At 70.0% G+C, this 18,279-nt stretch overlaps 1 protein-coding gene across 14 annotated transcripts in view; it reads right to left on the reverse strand.

Annotated features, from left to right (window-relative positions):
- MINK1 (misshapen like kinase 1) overlaps positions 1-18,279 on the reverse strand; it is a 54,621-nt gene that overhangs the window by 21,025 nt on the left and 15,317 nt on the right. For all 14 annotated transcript variants that reach the window (XM_045000505.1, XM_045000510.1, XM_045000508.1 and 11 more), the window contains exons 2-10: positions 15,167-15,232; positions 9,105-9,161; positions 6,839-6,964; positions 6,457-6,567; positions 5,367-5,457; positions 3,580-3,710; positions 2,070-2,124; positions 1,251-1,329; positions 803-978 (exon numbers count right to left, since the gene is read on the reverse strand). In XM_045000505.1, coding sequence (XP_044856440.1) covers positions 803-978; positions 1,251-1,329; positions 2,070-2,124; positions 3,580-3,710; positions 5,367-5,457; positions 6,457-6,567; positions 6,839-6,964; positions 9,105-9,161; positions 15,167-15,232 — 892 coding nt within the window. The remainder of the gene's footprint in view (positions 1-802; positions 979-1,250; positions 1,330-2,069; positions 2,125-3,579; positions 3,711-5,366; positions 5,458-6,456; positions 6,568-6,838; positions 6,965-9,104; positions 9,162-15,166; positions 15,233-18,279) is intronic.

Below are 18,279 nucleotides of genomic sequence, written 5' to 3' on the forward strand. Positions count from 1 at the left end.
AGCCGGCCAGGCCAGGCCCCGCCCCATTCCCCGCCCCCCTGAGCCAGCCAGTCCCCGCCCTGGGGCCGGGGGGGAGCCGGTGCCCCCCACAGGGGACAGGCCCCTGCCCCATTCCCCGCCCCCCTGAGCCAGCCAGTCCCCGCCCTGGGGCCGGGTGGGAGTCGGCGCCCCCCAGAGGGGACAGGCCCCTGCCCCATTCCCCGCCCCCCTGAGCCAGCCAGTCCCCGCCCTGGGGCCGGGGGGGAGCCGGCGCCCCCCAGAGGGGACAGGCCCCTGCCCCATTCCCCGCCCCCCTGAGCCAGCCAGTCCCCGCCCTGGGGCCGGGGGGGAGTCAGTGCCCCCCAGAGGGGACAGGCCCCTGCCCCATTCCCCACCCCCCTGAGCCAGCCAGTCCCCGCCCTGGGGCCGGGGGGGAGCCGGCGCCCCCCAGAGGGGACAGGCCCCTGCCCCATTCCCGCCCCCCTGAGCCAGCCAGTCCCCGCACTGGGGCCGGGGGGGAGTCGGCGCCCCCCAGAGGGGCCAGGCACCTGCCCCATTCCCCGCCCCCCTGAGCCAGCCAGTCCCTGCCCTGGGGCCGGGGGGGAGCCGGCGCCCCCCAGAGGGGACAGGCCCCTGCCCCATTCCCCGCCCCCCTGAGCCAGCCAGTCCCTCCCTGGGGCCGGGGGGGAGCCGGCGCCCCCCAGAGGGGACAGGCCCCTGCCCCATTCCCGCCCCCCGGAGCCAGCCAGTCCCTGCCCTGGGGCCGGGGGGGGGGGGAGTCGGCGCCCCCCAGAGGGGACCGGCCCCGCCCCGCCCCACTCACCCTTCTCTCCTCTCTTCTTGCGGGAGCGGTCGATGTGGTCCTTGAGCTGGATGCGGACCTGGCGCTCCGTGGGCTGGTCGCGGATGAAGGGGTATTTCAGCAGCTGCTCCGTGGGCGGGCGGCTCATGTAGGCTTTGATCAGGCAGGTGTCTATGAAGTCGATGAATTTCTTGGACCTGGGGGAAGGGGGTGGACACGGGGTGAGCACCACGCTCGGCGGCTGGGGCCAGGGGGGGTCCGCGATGCTCGTCCGCAGCCACAGTCGGAGCCAGGTCCTGGCTACACCCCCTGAGGAGCCGGGCCCAGCGACCCCGGGCTGGGGGGGGGGGAGCCGGGCCCAGCGACCCCGGGATGGGGGGGGGGGGAGCCGGGCCCAGCGGCCCCCGCCAGGCTCTGGCTAGGCGGTGCGGGTGGCAGGACGAGGCGCTGGGCTTGCTGCGGCACGTACCATTTCTTGGACTTGAGCTTGGGCGGTGGGTTGCGGGGGATGAGGAACAGCGCTCGCATCGGGTGCATGTCGCACAGAGCTGGGGAGAGAGACACGGTCACACGGGGGCTGCACCCCCCCACCAGCCCCAGGGTCCCCTCAGCGTGTCCTGCCCCATGCCCACAACGGCCACGGCCCCACGCAGATCCTTATACCCCCCAGCCCTAGTGCGGATCGACCCAGGAGTCCTGGCTCCCAGCCCCCACTCCCCTCCCAGAGCCGGGGAGAGAACCCAGGAGTCCTGGCTCCCAGCCCCCCTGCTGTAACCCACCAGCCCCCACTCCCCTCCCAGAGCCGGGGAGAGAACCCAGGAGTCCTGGCTGACAGCCCCCCTGCTCTGACCCACCAGCCCCCACTCCCCTCCCAGAGCCGGGGAGAGAACCCAGGAGTCCTGGCTCCCAGCCCCCCCTGCTCTGACCCACCAGCCCCCACTCCCCTCCCAGAGCCAGGGAGAGAACCCAGGAGTCCTGGCTCCCTGCCCCCCTGCTCTAACCCACCAGCCCCCACTCCCCTCCCAGAGCCAGGGAGAGAACCCAGGAGTCCTGGCTCCCAGCCCCCCTGCTCTAACCCACCAGCCCCCACTCCCCTCCCAGAGCCGGGGAGAGAACCCAGGAGTCCTGGCTCCCAGCCCCCCCTGCTGTAACCACCAGCCCCCCCTCCCCTCCCAGAGCCGGGGAGAGAACCCAGGAGAGCTAGCGGCTCCCCCACTCCCCCCAGGTTTCAAGCCCCCCAAGCGGGGGGTCCGTGGCTGATGCGGGCGTAGCAGAGCCTGGCACTTACGTGGTGCCCCCTCGGCCATCTCGATAGCAGTGATGCCCAGGGACCAGATGTCGCTCTGCAGAGAGAAAGGGGGGACGGGTTGGGAGTGGGGATCTCCCTGCACCCCCATGGCTCCGAGCTGCGGCTGGGGAGGGGATGGCCAGCACCTTTGCCCGCAGGGGGGGACGGGGTTATGGGGGAGCCAGAGGCCAGAGTCGGGGGTACCCAGGGGCATCGGCGTGTGTCTGTGGGGACCAGGGTGGGGGGAGTCTAGGGAGATTGGGTTGGGAGAGACTGGGTGTGAGTAACCCAGGTGATCAAAGGGTGTGTGTGGGTGTGGGTGGGGGTGGGGGTGGGAGGGGGTTGGGACGACTGGGATACGAAGAATCCAGAGGGGGTCGGAACTGGGGGAGAAACCGGGGGATCAGAGTGGGGGGAGGACACTGGGGGGATCCCGGGGGGGGGGATGGGGGGATCCCAGGGGGATCAGAGATGGGGGAGGACACTGGGGGGAGGGGGGGGTCCCAGAGGGGTTCAGAGGTGGGGACCTGGGGGATCAGAGTGGGGGGAGGACACTGGGGGGATGGGGGGGTCGCAGAGGGGTTCAGATGTGGGGACCAGGGGGATCAGAGTGGGGGGAGGACACTGGGGGGATGGGGGGGTCACAGAGGGGTTCAGATGTGGGGACCAGGGGGATCAGAGTGGGGGGAGGACACTGGGTGGATGGGGAGATCCCGGGGGGGGGGATGGGGGGATCCTAGGGGGATCAGAGTGGGGGGAGGACACTGGGGGGATGGGGGGATCCCAGAGGGGGGGGATGGGGGGATCCCAGGGGGATCAGAGTGGGGGGAGGACACTGGGGGGATGGGGGGATCCCAGAGGGGGGGGATGGGGGGATCCCAGGGGGATCAGAGTGGGGGGAGGACACTGGGGGGATGGGGGGATCCCAGGGGGATCAGAGTGGGGGGAGGACACTGGGGGGATGGGGGGATCCCAGGGGGATCAGAGTGGGGGGAGGACAGGGGGGGGATGGGGGGATCCCAGAGGGGGGGGATGGGGGGATCCCAGGGGGATCAGAGTGGGGGGAGGACAGGGGGGTTGTCGGGGGTCCCGTGGGACCCTCCCCTACGCTGTGCCCCCTGCACGCCCTGGCGAAGGGCAGGGCGTAGGGACGGGTGACAGGACTCGCTGGCGCTACAAGGATTCAGTAGGTCCCGGGGGTCACCCCCTGGCTCTGATCTCCCGGGGGTCAGGGGGAATCCCCGGCCCAGCCAGCGGAGGCCCCCCAGGCCCGGCGAGAGGACAGGCGCGCCCCAGGGCCGAGATCTGTCCCTCCACAGCCCCGTCTCCGTGGGGAGCAGGGCAGGATCAGTGGGGGGCGGGGCGGCGCTGACCCGAATGGGGCTGGATCTCCCCGAAGCCAGGCAGGGCACCCTGGAGCGGCTGGGCCCAGGTGTCCGGGATCCCAAGGCCAGGCTGCCCCTCCTCCCCGTGGGGCAGGGATCCCCCCCATCCATGGGGCCTGCCCTACCCTGTAGTCATAGGTGGCGTCGGGGTTCTCGTCACAGGCGATCACCTCGGGGGCCATCCAGTAGGGGGTGCCGATGAAGGTGTTCCTGCGCCCCACCGTCCGGTCCAGCTGGGCGCTCACCCCGAAATCCACTGGGGAGGGAGGAGACGCAGCCGTCAGCACGCGGAGCCCCCCCGCCCCCCGCCGAGAGGCAGTGGCCTGGCCACCCTTCCTTCCCCAGCCAGACGCTCCCCCCTCAGGGCGCAGGCTCTCTGCAGACTCAGGCAGCGCCCGGCGCCAGTCCCATCCCCCCGCCCCTCAGAGCGCCCCTATGCCAGTCCCATCCCCCCGCCCCTCAGAGCGCCCCTGTGCCAGTCTCATCCCCCGCTTGGAGCGCCGGGCTCAGGCTCTCTGCAGACTCAGGCAGCGCCCGGCGCCAGTCCCATCCCCCCGCCCCTCAGAGCGCCCCTGTGCCAGCCCCATCCCCCCCTCGGAGCGCCCCTATGCCAGTCCCATCCCCCCCTCGGGGCGCCCCCTGTGCCTGTCCCATCCCCCCCCCTCAGGGCGCCCCCTGTGCCAGTCCCATCCCCCCCTTGGAGCGCCGGGCTCAGGCTCTCTGCAGACTCAGGCAGCGCCCGGCACCAGTCCCATCCCCCCCCCTCGGGGCGCCCCTGTGCCAGTCCCATCCCCCCCTGTGTGCGCCGGGCTCAGGCTCTCTGCACACTCAGGCAGCGGCGCTGTGCCCGTCCCATCCCCCCCCCCTCGGGGCACCGGGCTCAGGCTCTCTGCAGACTCAGGCAGCTCCCCCCTGCGCCAGTCCCATCCCCCCCCTCGGGGCGCCGGGCTCAGGCTCTCTGCACACTCAGGCAGCTCCCCTGCGCCAGTCCCATCCCCCCCCTCGGGGCGCCGGGCTCAGGCTCTCTGCACACTCAGGCAGCTCCCCTGCGCCAGTCCCATCCCCCCCCTCGGGGCGCTGGGCTCAGGCTCTCTGCAGACTCAGGCAGCTCCCCTGTGCCAGTCCCATCCCCCCCTCGGAGCGCCGGGCTCAGGCTCTCTGCAGACTCAGACAGCGCCCGGCGCCAGTCCCATCCCCCCCCCTCGGGGCGCCCCTGTGCCAGTCCCATCCCCCCCTTGGAGCGCCGGGCTCAGGCTCTCTGCACACTCAGGCAGCTCCCCTGTGCCAGTCCCATCCCCCCCCCCCTCGGGGCACCGGGCTCAGGCTCTCTGCAGACTCAGGCAGCTCCCCTGCGCCAGTCCCATCCCCCCCCTCGGGGCGCCGGGCTCAGGCTCTCTGCAGACTCAGGCAGCTCCCCTGCGCCAGTCCCATCCCCCGCCCCCCCCGGGGCACCGGGCTCAGGCTCTCTGCAGACTCAGGCAGCTCCCCTGGGCCAGTCCCATCCCCCCCTTGGGGCGCCGGGCTCAGGCTCTCTGCACACTCAGACAGCGCCCGGCGCCAGTCCCATCCCCCCCCCCTCGGGGCGCCGGGCTCAGGCTCTCTGCACACTCAGGCAGCGCCCGGCGCCAGTCCCATCCCCCCCCTCGGGGCGCCGGGCTCAGGCTCTCTGCACACTCAGGCAGGGAGAAGTGGCCCCTTATAAACCAGGCCAGGAGATAATCTCTTCCAGGGGTGGCTGGTGGAACTCCCTGCCACAGGATGTTGCTGGGCCTCAGGGGATTCGAATCAGGACTCATGCTTATATGGGCCGCTGGAGATAGGAGTGAGCGGCAGGGCCAGGGATGGAACCCAGGAGTCCGGGGCGAGTGCCCCTTCAGCAGGAAGGGGGCGTCTGGGCGCTGCCCCCACTTACCCAGCTTCACCTCGGCGTTCTCCGTCAGCAGCACGTTCTGTCCCTTGATGTCCCGGTGGATCACCTTGTGGGCGTGCAGGTGAGCCAGGCCCTAGGGGGCAGGGAAAGGCCGGCTGGGACCCTGTCACAGGAACCCAGGAGTCCTGGCTCCCAGCCACCCCCTGTTCTGACCCACCAGACCCCACTCACCTCCCAGAGCCGGGGAGAGAACCCAGGAGTCCTGGCTCCCAGCCCCCCCTGCTCTGACCCACCAGCCCCCACTCCCCTCCCAGAGCCGGGGAGAGAACCCAGGAGTCCTGGCTCCCAGCCCCCCCTGCTCTGACCCACCAGCCCCCACTCCCCTCCCAGAGCCGGGGAGAGAACCCAGGAGTCCTGGCTCCCAGCCCCCCCGCTCTAACCCACCAGCCCCCACTCCCCTCCCAGAGCCGGGGAGAGAACCCAGGAGTCCTGGCTCCCAGCCCCCCCTGCTCTAACCCCCCAGCCCCCAGCTGAGAACCCAGGAGTCCTGGCCCCCGGCCCCCCTGCCGTAACCCCCCAGCCGAGAACCCAGGAGTCCTGGCCCCCGGCCTCCCTGCTGTAACCCCCCAGCCGAGAACCCAGGAGTCCTGGCTCCCAGCCCCCCTGCTCTAACTCACCAGCCCCCATTCCCCTCCCAGAGCCGGGGAGAGAACCCAGGAGTCCTGGCTCCCAGCCCCCCTGCTCTAACCCACCAGCCCCCACTCCCCTCCCAGAGCCGGGGAGAGAACCCAGGAGTCCTGGCTCCCAGCCCCCCTGCTCTAACGCACCAGCCCCCACTCCCCTCCCAGAGCCGGGGAGAGAACCCAGGAGTCCTGGCTCCCAGCTCCCCCTGCTCTAACCCCCCAGCCCCCAGCCGAGAACCCAGGAGTCCTGGCCCCCCGCCCCCCTGCCGTAACCCCCCAGCCGAGAACCCAGGAGTCCTGGCCCCGGCCTCCCTGCCGTAACCCCCCAGTCCCCAGCCGAGGACCCAGGAGTCCTGGCCCCCGGCCCCCCTGCCGTAACCCCCCAGCCGAGAACCCAGGAGTCCTGGCCCCGCCCCCCGGCGGTGGGGCGCAGAGGCAGGCCCGCGTACCCGCAGGATCTCCCGGCAGACGTAGGCGATGCAGTCCTCCTTCAGCGCGTTGCCCTTCGTGTTCTTCACCAGGTCCGTGACGGAGCCGGCCCCGCAGAACTCCATCACCAGCTGGGGGGAGCACAGAGTTACCGGCCTGGCCCCCTCCTGCTGCTGAGCCCCGCGGGGCGGCCCCACGGCGCGGGGAGGGGAGAGGTGGCCACAGGAGCCCAGCGCGGCACAGACAGCGCCCGAGCTCGGGGCCGCGCCGCGCCAGGCGCTGCACGGAGCCACAGAGCTTGTCTGGGAGAGGGCAGCCCCTGCTCTGAGCCCGGGCGCCAGCAGCAGCCAGGCGAGCCGGGGGGCTGCCCGCCCCGCCCCTCGCCCCGCCCGCCCCACGCACCCACAGCTGGTCGTCGTTCCCGGGCGGGCTCTTCTTGATGAAGGCGCCGTAGTAGGTGGCGATGTTGCGGTGGTGGGAGTATTTCTTCAGCATGTTGATCTCCTGCTTGATTTCCTCCTCCTCGTCCTGGTGGGGCGGGACGGACCCGGGTTACGGGGAGCCCCCCACACTGGGATCCCCCACCCCCAGCTCTGGGGTGCCCTCACTCCCGACCCGCAGCCCTTGCTAGCCCAGCTCGGGAGCGGTGTGCCCAGGTGCAGAGGGGGGATGCCAGGCTGTCCGGGGGATGGCGAGGAGGCAGGATTAGCGCCCCCGGGGGCAGAGGGGGGATGCCAGGCCGCTGGGGGGATGGCGAGGAGGCAGGATTAGCGCCCCCGGGGGCAGAGGGGGATGCCACGCCGCTGGGGGGATGGCGAGGAGGCGGGATTAGCGCCCCCGGGGGCAGAGGGGGGGTGCCAGGCTGTTCGGGGGATGGCGAGGAGCTGGGATTACCCCCCCCGGGGGCAGAAGGGGGGTGCCAGGCCGCTGGGGGGATGGCGAGGAGGCCGGATTAGCGCCCCCGGGGGCGGAGGGGGGTGCCAGGCCGCTGGGGGGATGGCGAGGAGGCGGGATTACCCCCCCCGGGGGCAGAAGGGGGTGCCAGGCCGCTGGGGGGATGGCGAGGAGCTGGGATTAGCGCCCCCGGGGGCAGAGGGGGGTGCCAGGCCGCTGGGGGGATGGCGAGGAGGCCGGATTAGCGCCCCCGGGGGCAGAGGGGGGTGCCAGGCTGTTAGGGGGATGGCGAGGAGGCGGGATTAGCGCCCCCGGGGGCAGAGGGGGGGTGCCAGGCCGCTGGGGGGATGGCGAGGAGCTGGGATTAGCGCCCCCGGGGGCAGAGGGGGGATGCCAGGCTGTTCGGGGGATGGCGAGGAGGCGGGATTAGCGCCCCCGGGGGCAGAGGGGGGGTGCCAGGCCGCTGGGGGGATGGCGAGGAGGCAGGATTACCCCCCCCGGGGGCAGAGGGGGATGCCAGGCTGCTGGGGGGTTGGCGAGGAGGCGGGATTAGCGCCCCCGGGGGCAGAAGGGGGATGCCAGGGCGATGGCGAGGAGCTGGGATTACCCCCCCGGGGGCAGAAGGGGGGTGCCAGGCCGCTGGGGGGATGGCGAGGAGGCGGGATTAGCACCCCCGGGGGCAGAGGAGGGTGCCAGGCTGCTGGGGGATGGCGAGGAGGCGGGATTAGCGCCCCAGGGGGCCGACGGGGGTGCCAAGCTGTTCGGGGGATGGCGAGGAGGCGGGATTAGCACCCCCGGGGGCAGAGGGGGGATGCCAGGCCGCTGGGGGGATGGCGAGGAGGCAGGATTAGCGCCCCCGGGGGCAGAGGGGGGGTGCCAGGCCGCTGGGGGGATGGCGAGGAGGCGGGATTAGCGCCCCCGGGGGCAGAGGGGGGTGCCAGGCTGTTTGGGGGATGGCGAGGAGGCGGGATTAGCGCCCCTGGGGGCAGAGGGGGGTGCCAAGCTGTTCGGGGGATGGCGAGGAGGCGGGATTAGCACCCCCGGGGGCAGAGGGGGGATGCCAGGCTGTTTGGGGGATGGCGAGGAGGTGGGATTAGCACCCCCGGGGGCAGAGGGGGGTGCCAGGCTGCTGGGGGATGGCGAGGAGGCGGGATTAGCACCCCCGGGGGCAGAGGGGGGATGCCAGGCTGTTCGGGGGATGGCGAGGAGGCGGGATTAGCACCCCCGGGGGCAGAGGGGGGATGCCAGGCTGTTTGGGGGATGGCGAGGAGGCGGTATTAGCACCCCCGGGGGCAGAGGGGGGTGCCAGGCCGCTGGGGGGATGGCGAGGAGCTGGGATTACCCCCTCCGGGGGCAGAGGGCGGTGCCAGGCTGTCCGGGGGATGGCGAGGAGGCCGGATTAGCGCCCCCGGGGGCAGAGGGGGGTGCCAGGCTGTTCGGGGGATGGCGAGGAGGTGGGATTACCCCCCCGGGGGCAGAGGAGTGTGGGGGGTCGCTGGAGAGGAGGAGACGGTTCGACCCAGCAGAGCCTGGCCTGCCCGTGGCAGCAGGGGGCAGATGCCCTCTGGGCCCAGGACTGTCCCCGGCTGGGGACCCACTGGGCCGTGCAGCTGAATCCAGCCACCCCAGCAACGCCCCTCCCGGCTGGCCTGGCAGCAGAGCCAGTGGGGCTGGGGGCGGGGAGGCAGGGCACCCCCCGGGCAGCCGCTGCCCTGCCAGCCAGGCGAGGTCCCAGGGGCTGACGTTGGGGCGCCCCCACCCCGACCCTCCTCACCTCGGTGACGTCCATGACTTTGATGGCTGCCAGCTGCCCTGTCTTGACATGGCGGCCCTGGGGAGGCAAAGGCGGGGGGGGGGTCAGCCCGTGAGCGCGGGGTGCAGGGGGGGCTCCGCGGGCACAGCTCTGGGGGCCTGGCCGGCGGGACTGGCCGCCACTGGATCTCCGCGGCAATGGACAGCGCCAGGCTCTGGGGCAGAGCTGACCCTCGGGAGCGGGGAAATCCCCCCCCCCTGCACACCATGGGGCTGGGGGACGTGTGTGATTAACAAGCCCCCAGCTGAGACCGGGGCCCCGTCCTGCCGGGCACCGCCCAGGCCGCCCGCCCGCCCCCCGGCTGAGATCAGGGCCCCGCCCGCCCGCCCCCCAGCTGAGACCGGGCCCCCGTCCTGCCGGGCGCCGCCCAGGCCGCCCGCCCCCCCCAGCTGAGACCGGGCCCCCGTCCTGCAGGGCGCCGCTCGCCCCCCCCCAGCTGAGATCGGCCCCGTTGTGCTGGGCTCCACGCACGGTGCTGTACAGTCAGCAGGGGGCGCCAGGCCCTCAGTCACGGTCCAGCAGAGCCGCCCGGCCCCACTCCCCAGAGGGAAGGGAACGAGGGGCGCCAGCACCAGAGATAGACCCCAGGTCTGCCAGCCCCCCGTTCTACTCACCAGCCCCCACTCCCCTCCCGGCTTCTCTCCCCGGCTCTGGGTGGTTAGAGCTGGGAGCCAGGACTCCTGGGTTCTCTCCCCGGCTCCGGGAGGGCAGTGGGGGCTGGTGGGTCAGAGCAGGGGGGGCTGGGACCCCGGACTCCTGGGTTCTCTCCCCGGCTCTGGGAGGGGAGTGGGGGCTGGTGGTTAGAGCAGGGGGGCTGGGAGCCCGGACTCCTGGGTTCTCTCCCCGGCTCCGGGAGGGCAGTGGGGGCTGGTGGGTCAGAGCAGGGGGGGCTGGGAGCCAGGACTCCTGGGTTCTCTCCCCGGCTCCGGGAGGGCAGTGGGGGCTGGTGGGTCAGAGCAGGGGGGGCTGGGACCCCGGACTCCTGGGTTCTCTCCCCGGCTCCGGGAGGGGAGTGAAGGTTCCGGGAGGGGAGTGAGGGCTGGTGGGTCAGAGCAGGGGGGGCTGGGAGCCCGGACTCCTGGGTTCTCTCCCCAGCTGTGGGAGGGCAGTGGGGGCTGGGAGCCAGGCCGGCCGGATGCTAGCGCTGATCTCCCGCAGGATGAATCCCGGAGGAAGGAGGAGCCGGGCTCCAGCCCCAGGCCGGCTGCAGGGCAGGCTGGGGGCTCTCGGACCCCCCGGGGGCGAGGGGGATAAAGCAGAGCAGGCCTGAGGGGCTGGAGACCCCCTGGGGGGCTCCCCTTGACCCCTGCGCTGCAGAGCCGCGGCTCTGGCCCACGCGGGCCCCCCCCAGCCCTCTGCCATGTGCCCGCATGGTGCCATGTGCCGGGGGCGTGGGCGGCCGTCGCCTAGCAACCGCCTCCTGCTCCTCTGGGCTGGGGATTGACGGGGGGGGGGGCGTGGGAGGCGGCCCCCGGCCCCCACAGGAGCCGCTTGCCGCTGCCGCCGGGGGGGGGGGGGAATCTTCCTTCTCCTGTCTCCGGGGAGCTGCCCCCGCACCAGCCCGAGCAGGGGCAGGGGAACAGGGGCACTCGCGGCGCAAGGCCGGGGCTGGACGGGCATCTGCCATCCTGGGGGGCCCCGCCCCACACGCAGGAATCCCGCGGCCCGGCCTGGAGCAGCTTTGCTGCAGCACAAGTGCCTGGGCTCGGCGCGCACCCATCCCCCTAGCCTCTGGTCTGCCCCGCGGCAACCAGCCCGGCCCCCGTCGCTCCTTGCGCTGCGTCACGGGCTCGAGATCCGCTGGCCCCTCCCTGCCTGGCCCACGGGGAGCCCCTCGAGCTGGCTCAGGGCGCGCGTCTCCCCTTCCCCTGTGTCACTGCTGGATCAGTGGGGCCCGGGCGCCGGGACCCAGGCCAGCCGAGCCCCCTGCGTCTGACTCAGTGCCCGTCAATGGCAGGCTCCGGTGGGTGCCGGCTCTTCCCGGCCCGTGCTCGGCTGCCCCGGGAGCTGGCCGCGCAGTGCCGGGGTCCCTGCACCGGGTTCTCTTCACCAGGAGCAGAGCCGGGGTTTCCATGGGAACGCAGCGCGCACCGACACAAAGCAGAGCAGGAAGGAAAGCCATTTCCACCCCACATCCAACAGCGCCTGGCACAACAGGGGCCCCTGATCTCGGCTGGGGAGTCCACGCGCTGCCCCCAAACCTCCCCAAAGGCCCTTTCTCCCCATCAGTCTCTCAGCGTTTCAGGCCCCGACTGCCGGGTTCTGAACACACGTTGTTCCCGTGCGGCCCCCCCGAGGTGCCAAGCCCCATTATCACGAGCCGGGCGAGTCGCTTCAAAATCCCTCTGCAAAAGCCCCAAACCAGTTCTGCCGCTTTCGCGTTCCCTCCCGCGCTCTGGGGGCTCCGAACGGGCGGCTCGTGTGTGCATGAAAAGCGGAGCTTCTCCCCCGGGGAGTGGGAACGGTGAGAAATTAACCCCCCCCGCTCATACAGCCTGGGCAGGGGAGGACGCTGGGCCTGCCGCTGACGGTGCGGGTAGGGGGCCGCCCCGCGGCTCTACCAGCCTGCCGAAGCGGAGAAGGAATCGGCCCTCGTGGGAGATTTTGGGGCAGAGCCGGGCTGGAGAGACTAGGAGAAAAGTGGGGGTGGTTTGGGGTTTTTTTTTTTAACCAGGTGGCAAAATCCTATTGTGACGAAGTGGGGATTTTGGTAGCGTTTCACATGAAGAGCGTGTGCCTGCCTCGGTTTCCCTGAGTGCTGCGTGTCTAACGGGGTGTGACAACGGCCTGCCTGGAGATGGGGAACCCCGACAACTGGTGACCTGGAGACTAAGAGGCCCACCGCAGCTTGGCCCTCAGCCGGGTCTGGCCAGTGGGAGGACAAAGGGCGGACGGGAGAGGGCCCCAGCGACCCCTTTCCCTGGGACGGGGAGGAGCTGGTGGGGGGAGGAGGCGGCTGCTGGACTGGGAGCTGTCGCACTGAAGGGGGGTCCCCCCACGGACCGCACGGGGCCCGATCGGTGAGTCCGCGACACGTGGGCACACCCACACCTCACACTCAACACGCTGGGTTCAATTCGTGCCCTGGCCCCCAAGCACGGCTAGTTGCCGTGCCCGTCTCATGCCGGCCAGCCCAGACGCGACCCGACCCAGCCCGGCCCGAGGGACCGGCTCAGCACGGGGGGAGCGGCGTGAAACCCTCCGCCCGTGTCCCGCAGGGGTCGGACTAGAGGATCTGGGGATCGGAGAGACACCGCACGCCGGGCAGGTCAGCAGGTTGGAAGCAGAGGCCTGGGCGCCGGCTGGAGGGTGCGGAGAGGCTGCGGTGCCGCGAGGAAAGGAGGGCAGAGGCGCTTTCAGGCCTGTACCCGGAACCGCAGCGACGGCAGAAGCGCATCTTGCCAGCAGGACCCCTCTGCCGGGAACCAGCGCGGATGGGAACTGACCTACAACGCTGGAGAGATTTCCCAGGGGTTCACCTCAGCAGCCTGCAATTAGCCCGGCCGGCTCCTCTTGGGGGAAGGGCAGCGGTGTAACGCCTCAGCACCCTTCTCACCACAAACTGCACTGAACGGCAGTGAGGACTAGTGATCGGAGCGGGGGGAGGCGGGGAGCCAGGACTCCTGGGTTCTCTCCCCGGCGCTGGGAGGGGAGTGGGGGCTGGTGGTTAGAGCAGGGGGGCTGGGAGCCAGGACTCCTGGGTTCTCTCCCCGGCTCTGGGAGGAGAGTGGGGGCTGGTGGTTAGAGCAGGGGGGGCTGGGAGCCAGGACTCCTGGGTTCTCTCCCCAGCACTGGGAGGGGAGTGGGGGCTGGTGGGTTAGAGCAGGGGGGGCTGGGAGCCCGGACTCCTGGGTTCTCTCCTCGGCACTGGGAGGGGAGTGGGGGCTGGTGATTAGAGCAGGGGGTGCTGGGAGCCAGGACTCCTGGGTTCTCTCCCCGGCGCTGGGAGGGGAGTGGAGGCAGGGGGTTACAGCAGGGGGGCTGGGAGCTACTCCCACCTTTTCATGTTCAGGAGGTATATATATCTCCTCGTTCAATATTCCATTGCAAGGAAGAAGGAGGCAGGGTTCCCCAGCAATACCATGACTCCAGCAGCTGGGGCTTTAAGGGAGTTGGCAAGGCTGCTCTCGGTCTCCCTCGTACCAGGCCCCGTGGCAGAGACTGTCGGAAAACGGGGGTGCCTCCCCCCACGCTAAGTCTCACAATTGTGGTGAAACCGTTGGAAATTTCCATTTGGGGAGGCATCGTTCAGATGCAGCACACGCCCCTTGTTCAGCTCCATGGGCCTGGCTCTCAGCCTGGACTACATCTCCCAGGATGCACCGGGGGCGCTCTTTGGCCGAGCCATCGCTCGGCCTCACGGGAGATGTAGTCCAACCATAGAGACTACCGGCATGGGGCACCCAAACTACAACTCCCACAAGGCACCGGGGCAGCATTTCCCAATTGCGGGATGACAAACTGGGGAGACTGGATTTGAGTCCCTGCTCGGCCAGACTTCCCGTGTGACCCTGGGGGAGTCATTTAGTTGCGCCGTGACTCAGTTTCCCCATCTGGGTTTGTGACGGGGCCCTGGGCATGGCTGGGGCCCACTGACACTACCGTAATACACCTAATAACGTACAGCACCCAGTGCCACGGGGCCCTGGCCACGGCTATGCTGACACTACCGTAATACACCTAATAACGTGCAGCGCCCAGCGCCACAGGGCCCTGGCCACAGCTGGGGTACACTGACACTACCGTAATACACCTAGTAATGTACAGCACCTAGCGCCACGGGGCCCTGGCCACAGCTACGTCCACACTACCGTAATACACCTAATAATGTACAGCACCTAGCGCCACGGGGCCCTGGCCACGGCTATGCCGACACTACCGTAATACACCTAATAACGTACAGCACCCAGCGCCATGGGGCCCTGGCCACGGCTGGGGTACACTGACACTACCGTAATACACCTAATAACGTACAGCACCTAGCGCCACAGGGCCCTGGCCACGGCTACGTCAACACTACCGTAATACACCGAATAATGTACAGCACCCAGCGCCATGGGGCCCTGGCCACGGCTACGTCAACACTACCGTAATACACCTAATAACGTACAGCACCCAGCGCCATGGGGCCCTGGCCACGGCTACGTCAACACTACCGTAATACACCTAATAACATACAGCACCCAGCGCCACAGGGCCCTGGCCATGGCTACGCCAACACTACCGTAATACACCTAATAACGTACAGCACCCAGTGCCACAGGGCCTGGCCACGGCTGGGGTACCCTGACACTACCGTAATACACCTAGTAATGTGCAGCGCCCAGCGCCACGGGGCCCTGGCCACAGCTGGGGTCCCCTGACACTACCGTAATACACGTAATAAATAACACACCCCGCCTAGCACAATGACAGGGCTCTGAGGCAATACCCCCCTCCAGCTCAGCGCCCTTCTCACCACAGGAGCACACGGTGAGCACATGGGACGCCCTGGAGTTCTAGACAACATGTGCTGGGATTGGGCTGGGGGCTCAGGACTCTCCCCTCGGGGGATTTACTGCCCCGCTGTGTGTGTCTGTGCAGAATTCCCATCCTTCAGCTATGGAAACCCCGGCTCTGCTCGTGGTGAAAAGAACCCGGTGCAGCCCCCAGCCTCAGTTGTGGGGGAGGCGTAAGGCTTCAGAGGGCCCCGACCTCGGCTGTGCAGCACCCACCAAGGCAGCTCTCCCCTCCCTGCCCACCTTCCCCAGCAGCCAGAGGGGCGTTTGTCATGGCAATGAACGATCACACGCCCGAGACCTCTCCATCTCCAAGGGGGCACCGCGTTCAAACTCCCCCCAGCCTGGGAACGCGGGACCGTCCCCTAGCGGGTGAGTGGCAGGGCAGGGCAGGGCTCCTGTCGCCGGATGCTCAGGGTCACGGTGCGCTGGCCGTGCCGCAGAGGACTGCCCCTGCCGTTGGGTGGCTCTGGCTGGTGCCCGGGGAAGGGGCAGATGAATGGCGTGGGCCGGCCGCAAACTCACCTTGTAGACCTGTCCATACGTCCCGTTCCCGACCACCTCCACCAGTTCGAATATGCCGGCAGGGTCCTGGGGGGACAGAGACTCAATGTCAGGGGGGACCATGCCACAAACAGACCCTCCCTGTGCCAGCCTGCCACGTCCTGCCCCTCCCCCCGCCGGCCTGCCCCGGAGACCCCCCGCCACACACCAGCCCACCCTCCAATCCCACGTGGTGCTGGGCAGGGGCTCTGCAGCGTATCACACCGCAGAGCTATTAATACCATGGCCGGGGCCTGATGCAACGTGGCCCCCTGGGCGCCCAGCACGTGCCAAGTGCTAACCTATATTGGAGGGGGAGGGACGAGCTCCAGACCAGAGGCAGCCGCATCCGTACAGCCTTGCCTGGGCAGCAGCTCCTGGGCAGCCAGGTTAACAGCGCTGAGCAGGGGGACCTGACGCCCCACCCCCCTCTGCCCTCCTCCCACGTGGCTGTAACCCGTAGCAAGGCAGGATCTACAGAGCCCAGACCAAGATGGGTGACCCTGTCACGCTAGCGCCGGGAAAACCCCTCCTGGACGGAGATCAGGGCCCCCGCAGACCCCTCCCTGGCGGAGACCCCTCCAAGACCGAGATCAGGGCCCCCGCAGCGTCCGGCGCCGCGCAGACCCCTCCGGGCAGAGAGCAGGGCCCCCATAGTGCCTGATGGTGCACTGAACCCTCCCTCCCTGACTCAGATCGGGGTCCCCGTCACAGCGGGTGCCACACAGACCCCCCCCAGGCCGAGATCTGGGCCCTCCATTGTTCCGGGTGCTGCACAGACCCCCCCAGACCAAGGTTTTCCCCCTTGTTCTTCACTGGCTCAAACACCAACCCTTCAGGTTCTGGCTCCAGGCCCTCTGGCGCCCACCCCCACCCACCCGATCCTCTCTGACGCTGCCGCCCCCCAGCTCCGAGCAGAGCCTCCGGCCTCCATCGCCCACTGGCTCCGTTGTGAGCCCCATGGTGCCTTCCCCCGCAGTCGCCTCCTCACATGCTCCTTTGCCACACTGCCTCCGACCCCGCCCACGGTTAGCCCCCCGCCCGGCCTCCCCAGGGCCGGGCACGCGGGCTCTCCTCTTAGACTGTGGGGGAGGAGGGTTTCACCTCCACGCCGCTCTGCGGTCGCAGCTCGGGAGGCTGGTCGGAGAACGCGCCCTGTGCCCCGAGCCCTTCCACGGGCACTGCCGGGGTTATCGGCTCCCAGAAGCACTTTGGGGCCGCGCCACAGCCGGAGAGCGAGGCCATACGAGCCGGCCGGTCCTTCCCCACGGCCCTCCGGCTGCGGGGCTCCCGCGGGCCCCTCTGGCCCCGGCACCGAGCAACCGACGTGACGCCCAGACGCTATCGGTCAAGTTAACGCAAGCCAGCCCGCAAAGATCACCCCAGCTCGGGGGCGGGAATTTTACAGAGGGGGGGTGGGGGGGTCAGAGAGGCGCCACGGCCGTGGTGCAGGGCCGGAGAAGCTGCCGTGCGGCGAGAATGAAGCCGAAACAGCTCGAGTCCTTTAACCAAAAGCTCACGTGGTGGCTTGTCGGCAGCATCGCAGCTCAGCCCCTCCACGGGGAGAAACCCCCAGGGGCTGACGGGCTCTTTGATCTGGCAGGGGGGAAAACCAGGCCCCCCTTTTTCACAGACGGGGAGACGAGCCATGAGCCCCTCCTCCCCAGGGCAGCGGTGGCGCCATGTCTCCCCAGCCTGGCAGGTGCTTTACCGAGGGGGCTAAGCACAGGGGGGAGACCCTCTGTTCTGGGCTCCCCAGACGCTCTAGCGGCCCCATACATTCGATGGGCGTCTCGGCGGAGGAACCGCCGCCGGGTACAAGGAACGACTCGGAGAAGGCAGGGCTCCTGCTGTGCGACGCGCTTTCCTCCTCTTAATTGATTTACTCAAGATTCTCATTAAACTAATTTCTCACAAGGGCACAGGAAGGCGGCTGAAGGTTTCACATATTCAGCAGGGCAGGGAGCAGACCTCACAATGTCACATTGCAGGAGCGTCCCTGAGCGCGCGGCTGTTCACTCTGGGTGGGGCGCCAGGCCAACCCCCCCCTCGGGGGCTGGGACGGTGTGAGGATCCCCAGGGGAATTCGCGGGTGTCGCCCGCAGGTCAGGGGAGCCGATCAGCACGGGGCATCCTGGCTGTCGGCTCCGTGAACCCCTGGGTGTGTCCATGCAGCCCCCTGCACGCTGGAGGGGTCCTCGCTGCACTTAGCACCGCAGTGCCCCCCCTCCGCCCCCAATCTCAGCCTAGGGGTCTGTGCAGTGCCTGGCACAATGGGACCTTTCACTGCTCTGATCCACCAGCCCCCACTCCCCTCCCAGGGCCGGGGAGAGAACCCAGGAGTCCTGGCTCCCAGCCCCCCTGCTCTGACCCACCAGCCCCCACTCCCCTCCCAGAGCTGGGGAGAGAACCCCGGAGTCCTGGCTCCCAGCCCCCCTGCTCTAACCCACCAGCCCCCACTGCCCTCCCAGAGCCGGGGAGAGAACCCAAGAGTCCTGGCTCCCACGCCCCCTGCTCTAACCCACCAGCCCCCACTCCCCTCCCAGAGCTGGGGAGAGAACCCCGGAGTCCTGGCTCCCAGCCCCCCTGCTCTAACCCACCAGCCCCCACTGCCCTCCCAGAGCCGGGGAGAGAACCCAGGTGTCCTGGCTCCCACTCCCCCTGCTCTAACCCACCAGCCCCCACTCCCCTCCCAGAGCTGGGAGAGAACCCCGGAGTCCTGGCTCCCAGCCCCCCTGCTCTGACCCACCAGCCCCCACTCCCCTCCCAGAGCCGGGGAGAGAACCCAGGAGTCCTGGCTCCCAGCCCCCCCTGCTCTGACCCCCCAGCCCCCACTCCCCTCCCAGAGCCGGGGAGAGAACCCAGGAGTCCTGGCTCCCAGCCCCCCTGCTCTAACCCACCAGCCCTCACTCCCCTCCCAGAGCCGGGGAGAGAACCCAGGAGTCCTGGCTCCCAGCTCCCCCTGCTCTGACCCCCCAGCCCCCGCTCCCCTCCCAGCGCTGGGCCGAGAACCCAGGAGTCCTGGCTCCCAGCCCCGCCCTGCCCCGGAACGGCTCAGTCAGTTGGAGATGGCGCAGCGCTCTCAGGACCTGGCA

This window comes from Mauremys mutica, unplaced genomic scaffold (assembly GCF_020497125.1).
Source record: "Mauremys mutica isolate MM-2020 ecotype Southern unplaced genomic scaffold, ASM2049712v1 000330F_np12_obj, whole genome shotgun sequence".
Classification (NCBI taxonomy): domain Eukaryota; kingdom Metazoa; phylum Chordata; order Testudines; family Geoemydidae; genus Mauremys; species Mauremys mutica.